The sequence below is a fragment of the Procambarus clarkii genome, chromosome 32 (genome assembly GCF_040958095.1).
Source record: "Procambarus clarkii isolate CNS0578487 chromosome 32, FALCON_Pclarkii_2.0, whole genome shotgun sequence".
NCBI lineage: Eukaryota > Metazoa > Arthropoda > Malacostraca > Decapoda > Cambaridae > Procambarus > Procambarus clarkii.
The window spans coordinates 30,526,071-30,542,019 of record NC_091181.1 but is presented as its reverse complement, the minus strand read 5'-3'; the positions used below and the strand labels follow the sequence as shown (position 1 = coordinate 30,542,019).

Below are 15,949 nucleotides of genomic sequence, written 5' to 3'. Positions count from 1 at the left end.
TGTGTAACCATGTCCTACTGTTACAACCCACAGGGGATGATGCAGTTTGTACTGATCCTACCCTATTTCATAAAAGGGGACCAGGCAGTCCTGCAGATTTCCCTGGCCTGGCTTTTTCAGAGCTTTGCTCTACTACCCATCTAATAGATGGACTAGATTTGCATAGGTTTAGGGACCCTTAACAATGGTTACATTGTTAATTCTCACAGGGCTTGTTTGCTGAATGGGTGGATGCATCTAAAACTTTAGTGCCTGGCATGCATTGTACAGTGCTTTCAGTAAAGCATATGTACAATGTGTTGATGGCACTAAAGTGGTGGATGTAATGCACCCATTCAGGGAACAAGCTCTGCACTAAAATCAGAGGAAGGGATAGGCCTTGCTGAGCCTATTTTATAAGATAGGCTGTTAGGATTTTTTGGGCTTATTATTAGGCATTGGTGATAATAAAAGTAGTGTCCCTGTTTAATGTTTATTTTTCTTTTACAGGTGATTGTCTCTGGAGTTGTCTTGGCCTTTTGGATCTTCTGTTCATCTAGGAGCATCTGTCCCACAACCTGAAACAGTAATAAATATTAGATTTATTATAAATACTATATGTAAAACTTATTAAATAAAACAATTTTAATGAAACTACTTTATATACCTTATCATGAAATTATGCTGGAAATTGTTTACTACTATTGATGCAATGTTTAAACATCTGAAATTTTTTTACTTTGAAAATAATACTTGGTAAAATTTACACCTATTTGTAACTTGTTACATAGGTGCATGCAAAATGCATTGAAAAGATGTAAGTGGACTACCTATTCAACTTGCATAAACTAACAAATATTGCAAATTAGCCTGAAATATTAAAGTGGAAGAAACTTTAGTCAATATTTTAGTTTTCATATTTGAAAGTAAATTTAAAGCTATGCAACACCTAAGCTTTGTACAAATTATAATTACAGTAGTTAATTTAAAGATCATTGTTAAATTTACAAAATATTAGAAAAGTGACACTGAAGCATCTATACAACATGGTTTTCACAGTGTCTTTGGTAACTTAAATTTAATCAAAGCTCTTAAATGATTTGTCTGCCAAACTTCAGATTCTGAAACATTTTACCTAGATTAAAACTATCATTGTTTGAAAGGGCAAAACAGATTAGTCAATTAGTTTGACCTAACATCTGCAAGGTCCTGAAGGAATGGAATTTTTTTTTGTAAAACTTTGCTAAAAACAAACCCTGCCTAATGAACCTGCTCATTTTTTTTTTAAATGGTAATTGCAACATTACCAAAGGCCATTGTTTTAATAGCTAAAGTACCAAATGAAAGACCAAGAAGCAACAAACGGGTACATGGTAGAAAGGACAAAAGAATGGTTACGAGGACCCTTTCATTTGTTAAAGAAATGACTGGGAAAAATGCTGTCATACCACAAGGGGTCTTTACCCTTGTCATATACATCACTGACATTAATCTAAATATTACCAATCACAAAAATTGCTGATAACATGTTATTAAAAAAAAAAGAATATAATATAGAGGCCTTAATGCAGATCTAACTCTACAAATAGTAACAAGACTGGCAATTTCTTAATATAAAACAGAAAAAAATCCAAGACCTTGCACGTGAGCCAGAACAATCCATATCACAACTACCACATTAAAATGAAACAACAATGAAGGTAAGGTAATTACCAAAAGAAGGCACCAAAGTGCAAAATAATCAGAGGGCGCTAAATATCACCAAGAATGCCAATACGAGAACAAAAACGCATAAGGCGAACGATATCAAAAGTATCCGATTCACCTAGAATTCTATCGAGGGACAAGTGACTGCGAGGGACGGTCGGAAAGCAAGACACACGCTCGTCCTGGAAGTCAGGACATTCAACAAGGATATGCACAACTGTAAGGGACAACGCAATTCGGACAATAAGGAGCAGGGCGGCGCTCCATTAAGTGACCGTGGGTTAAGCGGGTATGACCAACCCACAGCCGTGCCAAAGCAGTGTCCCACCGCCGGTTACGGTGGTAGGAGGAAGGCCACGGGGACACACTAAGTTTGAGAGTACGCAGCTTGTTACCAACCACAGAGGACCAACAACGAAGAATGAATAACAGGATAAAAGTCGGAATAAGGAATACCTTTACGGGAGATGGAACAAGAACGGATAGCTTCCTTAGCAGCAGCACCCACACGCTCATTGAAACACCAATATGGCTGGGAACCCAGCAAAACTCTACTGATTTAAATTTACTAGAAATAAGAAACGGCCAATGTTGAATCTCAATGACCACAGGATGGACAGGATTAAAGGACCCTAGAGCCATGAGGGCACTACGAGAATCAACTACAACCACAAAGGAGGAATGAGAATGTGAAAGCAAGAGACGAAGAGCATAGAGAATAGCATAAAGTTCTGCCATAAAGACGCTAGCCTCCGAAGGGAGGCGACACATGTAAGTACGGTCAGGAAAAACAACAGAGTAGCCCACACCATCCGCAGACTTAGACCCATCAGGGAAGATGGAAATAGAGTGGGAGTGCGAAGAAAAGTGCTCAAGGAAGAGGCTTTTCAGAATTGTAGGAGGGGTAAAGGCTTTAGTAATACAAGTCAAGGACGTACAAAACTTGGGAAGGGGGACTCTCCACGGAGGTAATGAAGGAACAATACGAGGAGAAACATTAGAAATATGAACAGAAAGAGAATCCTGTAAGCGAGATAACTGGACAGAAAGTGGGAGACAATGAAGAGGAACAGGAACCACAGGAGGAGGAAAAGTCAATGCACGACAGAGGCGAGAGGAAGGATGTTGGAAGGACTGCGCAAGATAGCGAAGACAGTAGCGATCACGGCAGTCCTGAAGAGAGAGAAAGCCAGTGTCAACATACAAACTAAGGGCGGGAGTCGAACGAAAGCCACCAGAGCCGAGACGCAACCCAGTATGGTGCAAAGCATCAAGATGGCGAAGAGTAGAAGGAGAAGCAGAAGAGTATGCAGGGCAACCATAATTGAGTTTAGACAGGACGAGAGAGGAGTGCAAATAGAGGAGCGTGCGCCTATCCGCTCCCCAAGAAGTATGGGACAAAACCTTAAGGAGGTTAAGGGCCTTAGAGCATTCAACTCGGAGGCAAGAGATATGGGCTGACCAAGACAAACGAGTGTCGAAGACTAACCCCAAAAGCTTCGCGGAATCCCTGTACACAATGAGATGACCATAAAGCAACAACAATGAAGTAAAGGTCCTTTCAGTAAGAATCTATCATTCACTGAAAGTTGCTGCAGTTAAAAATAAAAGAAAATACAAGTCCCTAGAAATAAACAAGCAACCTTTTTGACTAAGGAAAAGAAGGTAGTTATTCTACTGTATAAATCTAAGTATTCCCTTAGATAACTGTATCCAAGCATAGAGGGTCCCCCCCCCCATCCCTTTCAGAAAAACATCTACTTTCGAAAAAGTTTAACATTGGCCAACAAAAATGATTCCAGAACTAAATTGCCTAATACCAGGAACAACTGAGAGCCATGACAAACACTGCAACCCTCTCCTACCCCAAAGTCTTATGCTATTTATGATCCAAGGTAATTTGACATACTATACTGTACTTCCTACAGACGAGTCTAGTGAGAGGGTGATCTCCTGGCGATTAAATTGAAGCACGATACAGGTGTCAACGAACATCAGTCAGCCCACTTGTCAGCACAGTGGATAACTAATGACATCATAATCTGCAGTGTTGTATGCCTCCCTGTGGCCATTTAAATCAATAAAACACAGGGTTGTGGCAATGTTTACAGCATAAGGCAAGGTATAGAGGAATCCTGGAATGCCATGTAATGTGTAGTCCTTGAATGTGCTTTAGGCAACCAAATTGAATAACAACATTTCTGGTGTTCGGCTATATAATCCGAGTTTCTCATTCGGTATAATGTTTTAAACCTAAATAGGAACTCACTTTAAAGGTCAATTTATTTGGAAAGTGCTAACCAGATTCCAAATTACTGAGCTCTGAAAGTACTACAAGGCAAGTTTAACCGAATGAGTGTTTGCCTATCCATACCCCCATGAGGTATTTGACAACACTGAATAAAGAAAGGGTCTTTGAGCATTCACCGTGCAGGTATTTGACATGACCAATATAGCCAAGTGTTAAAGATCATTCTAAGCAGTTCTGCACAATTCATATACTATCAATTAATATATTTGTACAATGGTGCTTGGTGGATGATATTTCCTATTAAAACTCATTGGACAACTGTTTGTATTAGACATTTTAAACCTACAAATGGTATCCCTAGATATCGCACTACAGTATTAATTACAAGATGAACAATGTAAAATCAATACCACAACAGCAAAGGATGACGGCTTTTCAACAACCGACAAACACACAGGTCTAACACCAGCCATCCCGAGAGAGGACGTCCCAAGCATGTACACCCCACAACTTTACATCACCTTTGCTACCTCACGCGAGCACGCAACAGCATGAGGATGCCATACTCCCAAACCAACTCCATGCACTTTGAGGCTTTAACAACTCAACATTTAAAAAGTTGATTTAAAAAATCAAACACCTGAATTTTTCCCTAATTAAATTTACTAGGGAAATGCACACCAAGCCATGAAACTTACAATGAAGATGAACAAACTACACACAACTGTCACCAAACTTCCACATACCACCCCCCTCTCACTCCTGCCCTCCCTCCTTAGGTGCTCTGATTGGTTGAGCACCTGAGCCACCACCACTCACCTCTTGTTGTGAGAGCCTAAAGCATGTTTAGTTGCACTTTAAAAGTTCCCGAGTGTACTCCCCTAATTGTGAGTACCGCCTGCCCGGTTCACCATTTTGTTTTTCAATCTACCTCAATTTACCCCTTTACAGTCAAATATTATGCAAAATTCTGTTTAAGACTTGTCCCTTCTTAACTTAAATAACTGCTTTGGCCATCTGCAATCTTTCTAGGTGGGTAAAAATGACTCTTGAGGCCAGAAAGGACTTATCAGACGGCGATCATAACAATACGGTACACACAAAATCACAACCTGATATACACCAAGCAGAAAATCCACTGGAGCTGTGAGGCGACGTAAACCCTAGCCCAAGGCACTGGCAGCTGCATACTCTACCACAGTATATTACTGACTTTGTAAAAGTCTTACAACCGGATTTCCCCATAAATCACAGCAAGTTTTGAGGCCCCTCCTTGAGTCAACGTCTTACGTAAGACCTACAAGCACTCGGGTGAAGGCTGAAGCAGTTCAACACCATACGCCCCAACTTCAAATACACAGTTGAGAGGCGGGACCAAAACGTGATTTTCTGTGTGTGCCTGAAGTTGGGGCATACGGTCTTGCTTCACCCTTCACTTTACCCTTCACCGGCGTACTTCAGGGGTTTTATTTAATACTTGGACTGGCTTCAGTAGGGCCTCCAGACTTTCTGTGGCTTCACAAGTGTCACGTGAATCCCCTGCATAGCAGTGGAACTGCCTTTTCCCTTCACCTTCAATGCCTCTGCACTGGAAGTATACATCTACACCAGCCCAGAAGAGTCATCAGTCCTGCCACCTCTCCATACCCCCCAGGGCCTGGCACGGCCTGGTACGACTCAGAGGCAAGCCGGGCGCCACTGCTAACTGGCAGTTTGTCCCCACAAACAAGCAGTTAGCCGCCTTCAACTGACAGTGGTACAGCTCAACACAAAGGCACCGCCAGCCACAACGAGCAGTTTGCTAGTTGACCAGATGTCCACCTCGTGTTGACACTGGAGGAGTCATCACCGCCGGACTATATAAAGAGCGCTGCCTCCCTGGAGAGGCAATCTCTCCCTTAGTGCTCTAGGATCACCTTGGTGTCTCTAATCCGTCGTCCCCTTCCAGCCAACATCGTGTGACTGATGCCATGGTGGTATCGTAGCTGTCTTCAGAACACCAGTATATCTTCATACTTTTATTCATTGCTTATAGTTTATTTTTTGCATTTAAGGTCATACTAACTTGTTCACCTTTGCATTACATGATAGTCAAGTATTGTCATGTGTTATTTTTGTTCATTACTATTTCAGTAAATTGTTTAATTATTTATTTGATAATTTTCATTTGTTTCCACCTGCAACTTACACACTGCAAGGCCAATAGCAGCATTTCTTTCATTTATGTGAGGGAGAGCCATACCATCTTGGTTCAGTATAGCTGTGATACCATAACCCGTCACACAAGATATCCAGTTGTAAGACTTTTACCATCAGTGGTGGTAGAGTATGCAACTGGCAATGCCTTTGTTACAGGTTCGCTTCATCTCACAGCCCCAGTGGATTTTCTCACACATTTCAATACATGAAACAACTTTATTTGATACATTCCAAACCAAAGTACTGTACAGTACAGTACACAGAGGAGGATTGAATTATCAAACCATCAAATGTGTGGGATAATCATAGTGCACTAAATATCACTAACGTCGCCAATACAAGAACAAAAACGCATACGGCGAACAATATCAAAGGTATTGAATTTACCAAGAATTTTATCGAGGGACAATTGACAGTGAGGGATGGTCGGGAAGCAAGACACGTAAGTCCTGGAAGTCAGGACATGTAGAGACAACGGTTTGGACAATAAGAAGCAGGGCAGCGCTCCATTAAGTGCCCGTGAGTTAAACGTGTATGACCAATATACAACCTCGCCAGAGCCGTTTCCCACCACCGGTTGCGGTGGTAGGAGGAAGGCCACGGGAACACACTACTCTTAAGAGCACGCAGTTTGTTACCAGTAACAGAAGACCAACAACCCTGACAACGGGCAAGAATGGGGAAATGAATAACTGGGTAAAAGTCATAATAAGGAATACCTTTACGGGAGATGGGACAGGTGCGGATAGCTTCCTTAGCGGCAGTGTCCGCACGCTCATTTAAGAACACACCAATATGGGTGGGAATCCAGCGAAATTCCACTGTTTTAAATCTACTGGAGATAAGAAACAGCCAATGTTGAATTTCAACTACCAAAGAATGGACTGGATTCAAGGATTCTAGAGCCATGAGGGCACTGCACGTGTCAACTACAAACACAGAGGAGGATTGACAGTGTGAAAAAGAGTTGATGAAGAGCATAGAGAATAGCATAAAGTTCTGCCATGAAGATGCTAGTCTCCGGAGGCAGGAGACACAAAGGTGCAGTCAGGAAAAACAACAGAGTAGCCTACACCGTCTGCAGACTTAAGACCCATTGGTGAAGACGGAAATAGAGTGGAAGTGTGAAGAAAAGTGTTCAAGGAAAAGGTGATTTAGAACTGTAGGAGGGGTAAAAGTTTTAGTCATGTGGGTCAAGGCTTACAGAATTTAGGAACGGGGACCCCTCCATAGGGGCAAAGACGGAATGACACGAGGGGAAATATTGGTAACACAAACTGAAAGAGCATTTTGTAAGAGAGACAACCGTACAGAAAGAGATAGGTGGTGAAGGGGAACAGGAACCACAGGATGGGTAAAGGTCAAGGCATGACATAAGCAAGAGTGAGGGTGCTGTAAGGACCGTGCAAGGTGGAGAAGACAGTAGCGATCATGGCGATCCTGTAGAAACAGGACGCCAGTTTGAACATACAGGCTTAGGGTAGGTGTCGAAGGAAAGGTACCAGAGCTGAGCCGTAACCCAGTATGATGCAGTGTGTCCAGATGGTGAAGGGTAGAAGGAGAAGCAGACGAGTAAACAGGGCCATAATCGAGTTTAGACAGAACGAGAGAGGAATGTAAAGAGAGGAGCAGTGTCGATTAGCTCCCCAAGAAGTATGGGACATGACCTAAAGTTAGTTAAGGGCCTTAGAGCATTCAACTCGGACGTAAAAAATATGGGGCGACAAAGACAAACGAGTGTCAAAGATTAGCCCTAAAAGCTTTAGCAGATTCTTTGTACAAAAGGGGATGACCCCTGTTACCTAACAGTAAATAGGTATCTGGGAGTTAGCTGTTACAGGCTGCTTCCTAGGGGGGTGCGTGTGTGGGAGAAAAAAAAATTTAGTAGTTAACCACTGAACTGCTCTGTCTCCAAATAACACCCTGGTGCACAAGAAATAAATTCTTTCCAAAAAATTTTTTTCTCTTCTTATATTGTTAAAATGTAGAGTCTGATCACGGGGAAACTAAACAAAAAATATTGTATGTGACTTACTTTAGCTGCGATGGAGCTGGGAAGTTGAGCAAATTATGGGCGCTGAGCGTTGGAGCGATGGGGGTCTGTCGGCCCCGCCACCCCGTGCGACGGCAGTTGCTGTGAATAAAATGTTGCGCAATTATTTTGAAGTTTCTCATTCATTTCTTCTTTTTTTTTGCTGTAATATTATTTAAAAGTGTGTAATTTGTGGAATTTATATAATTCAAAGTATAGAACATCGCTATGCTCAAAATTATGGGCCTCATATATGCGACATATTCTACAATCAAACAGTGTTTTTGCTGTTATTACACTATATACACACATTGTATATACCCATCTACGTATGTATTCACCATAACGATCCACTATATTGGTATGGTGAGCCCAAAAAACATGAGTGAGCTGCCACACCCTGCCAGTCCTCCCTCCCTCCTCCAACACATTACTCGCCAACATTCCTCCTCCCAAAATACTGTTATTGTGTTTATTACACTATTTACACACGTTATGTATAAGTATGTACATGTTTTATTCATGTACATACGTACATACTTGCCATCTCCTCACCTCTCTCTCTTGCCTACTTAATGCTCTTGCTTCCCTCATCTCATCACAATCGACTTTATAATGGTCCAGGACGGATCGAAATGTCGTCGTCTATTCAATTTCCAGTGTGTGGTTTGGTCAACAATGAAATCTTCATGCAAGATCTTATAAAGAAAACCCCTAGAACGAGTTTTGCAGATACGAAAGAGTTTAAGGTGAGTAGGGGATGGTTTGAGAAATTTTGAAAAAAGACGTGGTATTCATAGTGTTGTGAGGCATGGTGAGGGTGCCAGCTCAGACAAAGTAGGGGCTGAAAGATTTGTTCGTGATTTTAAAGATTTTGTAGATACTGTATTGATGGATATATTCCACAACAAGTGTTTAATTGTGAAGAGACATGGCTATTCTGGAAAAAATTGCCGAAGAGGACATACATTACCCAAGAGGAGACGTCACTGCCCGGACACAAGCTAACTTGGGCTAACTTGTGTCAGGATAGGCTAACTCTTGTGCTGTGTGGCGATTTGAAAATTAAACCCTTGCTCATGTATCATTCCGAAAATCCAAGAGTTTTAAAAAATATATAACGTGCAGAAAAACTGTGATGTGGAGTGGTTTGCCCTGCCATCAAAAAATATCTGCAAGAGAAAAGTTTGACACTCAAGGTCCTGCTTCTCGACAATGCTCCTGCTCATCCTCCAGACTTGGAGGATGCATTGCTGGTGCCACTTTTTTTTTTTTTAGGGATATTCCTACATGAGCCCTGAGTTTCTGGCTAATGTACCAATGACATGAAGGAGGAGTTTTCAACCTACCTTGTGTTAGGTGTGCAGAGGTCAATGGTTGAACATAATGTCAGGAGCAAAGGGGGGCGTTTGCCTCTTTGAACACAATTGCGACCATCTTCATCTCTTCGAACTATCCTAAATGCTCTCTTCACCTGTCTGACCAAATTGGGTGTCCAGACCACCTTTGAATCTGAAATTGTAAAATTAATAGCAATTTCAGAATATTCAGTCCATTTATACTAACAAAATTATACATACAGTACTGTAATTGAAATTTTACAGAATGATAAAGGCAATTTAGCAACTTTGTTAAAATGCACATGGGGGAAATACATGAAAATAGGTTAATATTGTTTGTAAGGTTGATGGGAAATGTTTATTACTTTTATGATTTAAAAGATGTATAGCCCTAATACTCCATCCTGGGTGCATTCCACCAGGTAATGACCACAGCAAAAGTTTTCCACGAGGCTCTATTGTCACACAAACTTTTCACATTTTCAAACTTGATTCATCTTTTCCCCCCCCCCCTCGTTCCAGGGGTTTTCTTTAAAAGGTCTTCATGCAAATGCCTTGGTTTCTCACAAATGATGGCCTCTGAAATGCTATCACCTGCTAACTCCTTGTTGTGTATCCAAATTAATAAAAACTTTTTAACATCCTCAAGTGTTTGTGTTCTTTGTTTCGGGATTGTTGATATGCCTTTTGCCACTTTAATGTTCATAATGTCCTTTTTCTTAGCAAGTACAGTGCATATTGTTGACATAGATTTGTTGTACTGCCTAGCTAGTTCAACAACCTGTGCACCATTTTGATGTTTATGAATGCTCTCTTGTTTTTCCTCTATGGTCATTCTCACATGTGTTTTCTTGGCTTGAACCTTACCACTGGCTTTCTTGGGACTCATGGCAAGATATATCATAACAAATTTTATGTTCAAATAGCCAAAAATCCCAAAACAAATGTAATGCTTTACAAAGAATTCAGGCGCGATACTTACTAGGCAGGAGACACTGATAAACTGAGGCGCGATCACCATGCCACCACGCGCTAGGTCAGCCCATACGTATATCAACAAACTCCTTTCCCGAGGCAAAGTTTGTAACCCGATTCAAATTTTTCGAAGAAATTAGGCTCGTAACCCGAAAAGTTCATAAATATTCATTCGTAAGCCGAGGTGTCACTATATATAACTAAAAAATTAAACTCAGGATTACTTTCAACCCCCACCCCTTTTGCTCTACTCCATCGCCACCTACCTTCACCCCCCTCTATGATGTACTCTTCCATAGACACCTACCTTTGCCCCCCTCCTCCCCTCTACTCCTCCATCATCACCTACCTTCACACCCCCTCCCTTCTCCTCCTCCATCGTCACCTTCCTTTCACCCTCCTCTATGATGTACTCTTCCATAGACACCTACGTTCACTGCATATAATGCTCCCCTCTACTCCTCCATCGTCACCTTCCTTTCACCCTCCTCTATGATGTACTCTTCCATAAACACCTACGTTCACTGCATATAATGCTTCCCTCTACTCCTCCATCGTCACCTACTTTCACCCTCCCCTCCGCTCTACTCCTCCAGGGTCGCAGACAATTTCACGAGCGTGAGAACTACGAGTTCTCTAACTACTCTCACACTCCTACTCTCTCACCAGTGAGAGAGTAGTTCATGAGAACTACGAGTTCTCTAACTACTCTCACACTCCTACTCTCTCACCAGTGAGGGGGAGGGAAGGAGGGAGGAAATGAAGGAAGAAAGGTGGGGGAGAGAGAATAGGCAGGGGGGAGGAGGGCCTAGATACATTTCTTCCATATAGATAGGTAGACTGAGGGAGAGCTGCTTGCCAAGAGCCCTATCAAACAGGCTTCCTATTCCTCAACCCTCCCTAATATGCCACATCCTGGTCAGGACAACTTGCTCGATTGTTATTCTTGGTGTGACTCGAGAACTGACCTCGAGGCGGGGCATGGGCATGGATTATCTCCCTGGGGCACGCACCTCCCTGCCCCAGCTCTCTCACTCTCTCACATAATCTATCAAGGGTCTAACATGAGGTCATTGTGCCTACCAGAAGTGTATATGTCCAAGGCTGGCCATCTGTCTGGACCATTCAAATGTATAAACACGTAATTAGTCTATTAAAATTATATATAATGCTACAATTATAAATTAATTTGTTCATGGTCATTCGTTTATCAGTATTTTAATATGAGGTATATATACGCATGTATGTATACGTTGACGTACACATATATGATTATGTGTATAGAATGATTATGATTATGTGTAATCATATATGATTATATCTAATGGAATGCATTAGTAAGTGATGTGGTGGAGGCTGACTCCATACACAGGTTCAAGTGTAGATATGATAGAGCCCAATAGGCTCAGAAACCTGTACACCTGTTGATTGACGGTTGAGAGGTGGAACTAAAGAGCCACAGCTCAACCCCAGCAAGCACAATTAGGCGAGTATATGAACGAATGCACATGTACACTTTCAAATGAATTAAGATACCTTGAGATACACAATGACTTAGTTTAAATAGTTTAAACACCTTATGGTACTGATTTTGACATGCTGATGTCTGGAAGGGAGAGGGGGTGTGGGGGGTTATTGTCTGAGGTGGAGGACCAGAGGAGGGGGTCAGTGGAAGGATGGTGGCTGGAGGGATGCCATTGTTCTAATGGTTATGAAAACAATTATTGATGGCAGGAATTCAGTGGGTGTGTACTTCACCCGCACCATCACCATACTGTGCCCTGCTACAACCCCCCCCCCCCCACTCCACCCATGCTGTGCGGGGCGTATTACACATTATGGGATAACCGACTGTCTGTCCATTCCTGTCTGCTCGTTATGCTGCCCTTCCTTTTGAAAATTGTCTGCTTTATCGACTTCCTTCAAGACCACACGTTAGCCTCTTATCACGCCCTCTTACCACTCTCAGGGAGCCGGCTCTTCTATACAATAGTTACCACTCAGTCCCCAAGGTGAAAGAGTGTCCGGGCATATGACTTGTTACGTGTACTTATTTGCGATTCGTTTGGGCTGTCACGTGTGGTGATTAGTGTTGGGTAAGGCTAGGCCAGGCCAGGTCAGACTAGGCCAGGTCAGACTAGGCCAGGTCAGACTAGGCTAGGTAAGGCTAGGCCAGGTCAGATCTGGTCAGGTCTGGCTAGGCCAGGTCAGGCCAGGTCAGGCCAGGCCAGGCTAGGCAGGGTGAGAGAAGTAAAGCGGCAGGTACTTACGTTTCCGAGAAAGTAGCGGCGGTAGTATATTGTTGATTTAGATTCGACGACATCCTGAAGCTAGTAGGTGGCGGCCTCATCGCTCTCGAACTTCTTGTTGTTGTAGGGGATACGAGGCACACCCAATATCCCCCTTACATTGATCACATCGCACACTAATATTTTTACTATTTCGGACACCAGATTTGTCTGTTTCGTATATGTATAATTGTTCAATATTAAAACCACAATAGAATGCTCTAAGTACTTTCGTATATTAATACATCTTCAGAAGGAATGGTTCGCTCTGAAGATGTATTAATATAAGAAAGTACTAAAGGAAATTCCTGTTTCAATTCTTCCTCCGTGGTCTGACACTCTTATTATATATTGTATATACTGAATTATATATACTATGCTTATATAATATATACTGAAATATTGTTACATTTAACGTATGAAACAAAGTATATATCTGTATTTTTAATAAAATATAAAACATTAATATTTATCAACGTATCTCTGTGAATTACATAATTTATCAGTATTGTACAGCCTGTGATCTCCACCTGGCTGGCCACTGATACCTAAGTAGCTTTCATGTGTCCGGACACCGGCGATAGGATTGTATTATTTAACTTTAAAGAGAGAGATATTTTTTGAAATGTTGTCACATAAACGTCTACATCTTCCTTCCTTCTGACATATAGATTTTAAGGTTAATTAGCATATATGGAAATAAATTACACAATTTATAGGCTGGTGTGAAGGGCTTCACACTCTTAGAGCAAGCCATCAAGAAACTGTACAGTATCAAATGCATATATCTTCGCTTTCACTTCAGTTATATTTATGACAAGTATTTAAAGTGTAGCTTATATTTCTGCCTTTCTGTTGACATAGAAAACTTTCGTTTATTACATTATCTAGATAAAATTAGCATTGATCTTCAAAAGGTTGTAGTTGTAACTTCCATTATAAACAACATTATTATTGCAAACAGTAGGAGTTTCAAAGTCTCATTTGTATGGATACCTTCTCATATAGTTGTCCAGCATGATGACACAAACAAGGCAGCTAAAACTGAATGTGATAAGCCTGAAGTTGAGTGGGATATGGGCATTCCAATCTCTTCTGTCAAAGCCGCAATATTTTAGGAAATTAGGGAAGACAGAAGAGCAGTCACTGACACACAAAAGCCAGAAAGCAAGAGTATAAAGAGCTATGAAATGTTTATGTGCCTCTGTAACCTTTTCCACTACCGCCCACAAGATGATATATGGGGTGCATAATTAATGAACTAAACTAAGTAAACATGTTTAGAATCGAGAATTATATGAACGGACAGCATAAAACTTCCACTAGTGTCACAATGACAGTGTGACATTGTAATTGCCAGAATTAGGCTAGGATATCGATATGTATCGCAGGTGGCTGCAGGTAATGAATAGCCCCCAATGGTGAATATTCCAATTGTAAACTATGTGAACAAGAGCTGGGACATACTCACCAACACTATATCTGTGATTGCCCTGTTATAAGTGACTTCAGACCAAATGGTATAAGGTACTTTGAACTCTGTAATTACTTCATACACTTAGGAATATTGGAAGATATTCTTATGCTGTACCCGGATTTTGCTAACGGAGGCTAATAGATCAGCCTTATATTTTATGTTCTCACCTGATTGTTACCTTGAGGTAGGCCCGTAAGTGGTAGTCCTCTTGAACCATTAACAGTATCAATAGATGATACTGGAGATCTGTGGAGGTGCGACTGGACCCTGCGTGACGGGAGATGTATCCCTTGTTTCTTGTGATTGATTGATGAGGATTAAGCCACCCAAAAGGTAGCACGGGCATGAATAGCCCGTAAGTGGTGTTCTTGTTAGTCACAGTTGATTTTTTTTTTATTGAGTCTGGTATTTTATCCCCTGATTCCATGTATAACTAACCATCCTGTGAGATGGGAATATTTAATGAACTTATATCTAGTTTTTGATATACACTGTGTAATCTTTCTTATAGAATAGGGTAGCAGCACATTACTGTGTATACCTAAGCTTGTTAATAATAACAAAAAAAAAAGTTAGTTTCTATCGATAGGGAGAGCGATGGCTCAAAAATCCTTCTTTAAAATATGAATATCTTTCCTCTCTCACTAAGATCTAATCTCTGTGATTAAAATGCAAAATTGACTTTGTCACTGCCTTTTTGAAAACGTATACAATCATACAAGAATGTAACAACTCTTGTATATATCTCAAAAAAAAAAAAAAAAAAAAAAAAAAAAAATAAGCTTATTTGTGAATCTCTATTAAACAGTAAATCAGAGAGCGTGTAAGGTTCCGTGTTCCATGTCCGAAGAAACAGGGAGATTTTACATAAATACAGTACATGATAGTTTAAGTAGCGAACGCATACCAACAAATAACGATTAGTATCTATAACAAAAATATTGTTCTATGGAGTTGATTTAACTTCCAACCATGTATTTTGAAATAATCTTTAACGTTTTCTGGCTAGTTATGTTAGATTTGATTAAAAATACGCATTCTACTTGTTAATATCGTTAGATTTGATTAAAAATACGCATTCTACTTGTTAATATCGTTAGATTTGATTAAAAATACGCATTCTACTTGTTAACATCATAAATTAAATTTGCGATAATTTGAGCAGATTAGTTCGACGACTGGATCACTGTGTACAGAAGGTTGATATGCCAACAAACACTTTCCAGAGAGCAATATATCTTGGATAAGTCGCTCCACGATATTGTTGCTTGGACCATCGACTTCCTTTGATATTACATATTTACATCTTATTTTGTTATAAAATGATATTTTTTCAGAGTAAAATTATGTTTTCTCATTTTGTGCATCCAGCATCCACATTATAGTGAGTAAATATACCATATTACTTCATTGCTTACGTAATGCTAGGAAGGTTTGAGTAGCTTTGGGTCTTTAGTGGACAGAATCTCCAATAGATGGGGCAAGAGTCGCCCCATCTCTCTCGACCGGGCGGGACTCGAAGCTTAAATTAAAATTGCTATATCATTGGTCTCCAAACATGATATATTTTCTTTGATGCACTCACAATAACGATTATAGCTCTGTCTTTCTGGAGGCATGTAATATTTTAAGCTTTATTAGCGTATCTTTGTTAATTACACAACATACTGGCAAGTGCGTAGGCGTCTGCACTCCATGACC

At 40.8% G+C, this 15,949-nt stretch overlaps 1 protein-coding gene and 1 long non-coding RNA gene across 7 annotated transcripts in view; one reads left to right on the top strand and one right to left on the bottom strand.

Moving 5' to 3' along the window:
- Nucleotides 1-633, top strand: part of LOC138370605 (uncharacterized) — a 32,785-nt gene extending 32,152 nt beyond the window's left edge. For all 5 annotated transcript variants that reach the window (XM_069335098.1, XM_069335100.1, XM_069335099.1 and 2 more), the window contains one exon: nt 490-633. In XM_069335098.1, the coding sequence (XP_069191199.1) occupies nt 490-561 (72 nt within the window). In that variant the 3' untranslated portion in view covers nt 562-633. The remainder of the gene's footprint in view (nt 1-489) is intronic.
- LOC138370606 (uncharacterized) lies at nt 459-14,430 on the bottom strand. 2 transcript variants are annotated; one of them, XR_011230169.1, is made up of 5 exons: nt 14,416-14,430; nt 12,754-12,942; nt 9,518-9,680; nt 8,172-8,270; nt 459-557 (listed from the first exon to the last, which is right to left on the bottom strand). It is a non-coding gene; the product is annotated as an uncharacterized lncRNA (long non-coding RNA). The 2 variants fall into 2 exon arrangements; XR_011230168.1 differs by lacking the exon at nt 14,416-14,430 and having other exon boundaries at nt 12,754-13,097.
- Nucleotides 14,431-15,949: the final 1,519 nt, after the last annotated feature.